At 58.1% G+C, this 1,589-nt stretch overlaps 1 protein-coding gene across 1 annotated transcript in view; it reads right to left on the bottom strand.

The window, feature by feature from the left end:
- Nucleotides 1–602: 602 nt before the first annotated feature.
- Nucleotides 603–1,589, bottom strand: part of CEACAM18 (carcinoembryonic antigen related cell adhesion molecule 18) — a 12,211-nt gene continuing 11,224 nt past the window's right edge. Inside the window, 1 exon segment of the mRNA XM_011382929.1 lies at nt 603–772. Coding sequence (XP_011381231.1) covers nt 603–772 — 170 coding nt within the window.

Here is a 1,589-nt window from a genome sequence, read left to right as displayed (position 1 = left end):
GGCTAGAAATCAGAGATGCCGCTACACATCCTACAGTACACAGGGCAGCCCCGCCCCCACCACTGCAATAACGATCTGACCCTAAATATGGACAGAGCTGAGGTTGAGACACTCTGGTCCACTCTGCCGAGAATGTGGCTACTCCCTTCGTCCCCCGAGATGTGTGTTTAACCCTCACATCACCCTTCGGGGCAAGTGTGACCCTTCATGTCCTCTACGTGGGGCTGGGAAGACCCGAGAGGACACAGGATCTGCTCAAGGTCGGCCAGCCAGGTAGAGGCAGAGCCGGAATTGGAATCCAGATGTTAATCATCTCTCTATCCAACGCCTTCCCGCAGCATGGCTGACCTCTGCCGCCTGTTTCCCCAAACTCAACAGCTACATTGTAAACACAAAGAAACCGGGATGGAGAAAAGCCCTGGATGAAGCCCTGTTGCTACTTTCGAGACACAGCTGACTCTAAACCCTCCCTCTCTCCCTCTGGCTCGCTCCTGGTCCTCAAGACCAATGTGTCTGGCCCAGATGCTCCCTGACAGCCCAGTTCCTGGCTTTTCCCTTCCCCCTCTGGCTCTGCCTTTCCCTCCTGGGTCCGAGTCCCCAAGCTATGGCCCACCCTTGACGCAGGGCAACGAGCCCCTGATGGAGAAATGGCTGACCGGCACGTGGACCAGGATTCCGCAGAGGTAGACACCTCCCAGGACAGTCGCCACGGCGAAGAACACAGCCAAGGGTCCTGCGGTGTAGAAGCCTCTCCTAAGAACAGGGACGTGCCCTGGAAGGAGAGGGTACGTGGGCGTTAGGACCGTCCTTCTCACCCCTTCATCCATCTCTTCATCTACTCGTTTGTTCTTCAAGGAGTTATCGGCGCCTGCTACATGCAAAGCGCTGTCCCAGGTCAGGCATTCAACGGGGAACCAAGGTCACTTCCTGCCCTCGTGGGGCTGGCATTCCAGCTGAGAAGCAGACAGTCAACAATGAAGCGAGGAGCTGACTCACGTCCCTAACCCTAACCCTGACCCTAACGAGTGCTCTGGAGGACAGACTGACATGAGGGGACAGAGAGCGGCAGGTCAGAGGGCTGCTGGTGTCACAGGGTCATTAACGCATTGCAGGGGCGTTCCACTGTGCACCAACTGTGCGTGTGCCAGGCCCCGTGGTACAGCACTGGGGACAAATGACAGTCAAAGAGCTCACCCAACCTCTGTCCCCCCGGAGTTTAGAGTGCAGTGGAGTGGGAAGGCCTGAGTCAGATAGTAACACAAACGTGTCGTGTTCGGCGCATAGTAGGTGCTTAGTCAGCAGAGCGCGGGGACCAGAATGACGCCTCCAGCCCACATTCGCTGTGTGCTCACGGCTCTCTGGGAAGAGCCAGGCCGATGGCTCCTGTTGAACTTTCTCTCTCAGCGTCGGACTTGGTTCTCACAGCGACCCGGTGACATAGGGACCTTGGTTATCCCCACACGACAGATGGGGAAGCGGGAGCTCGGAGAGGTGAAGCTGCCCTCCCCGGTTTGTGCCGCTGGCCAGAGGCAGAGCCGGGATCTGGACTCGGGTCGCCGGGTTCCAGCATCCCCCCTTGTCACCGCCCT

This window comes from Pteropus vampyrus, unplaced genomic scaffold (assembly GCF_000151845.1).
Source record: "Pteropus vampyrus isolate Shadow unplaced genomic scaffold, Pvam_2.0 Scaffold494, whole genome shotgun sequence".
NCBI classification, from domain to species: Eukaryota; Metazoa; Chordata; class Mammalia; order Chiroptera; family Pteropodidae; genus Pteropus; species Pteropus vampyrus.
The sequence above is the reverse complement of the archived record's forward strand: the minus strand, read 5'-3'. Positions and strand labels throughout refer to the sequence as shown.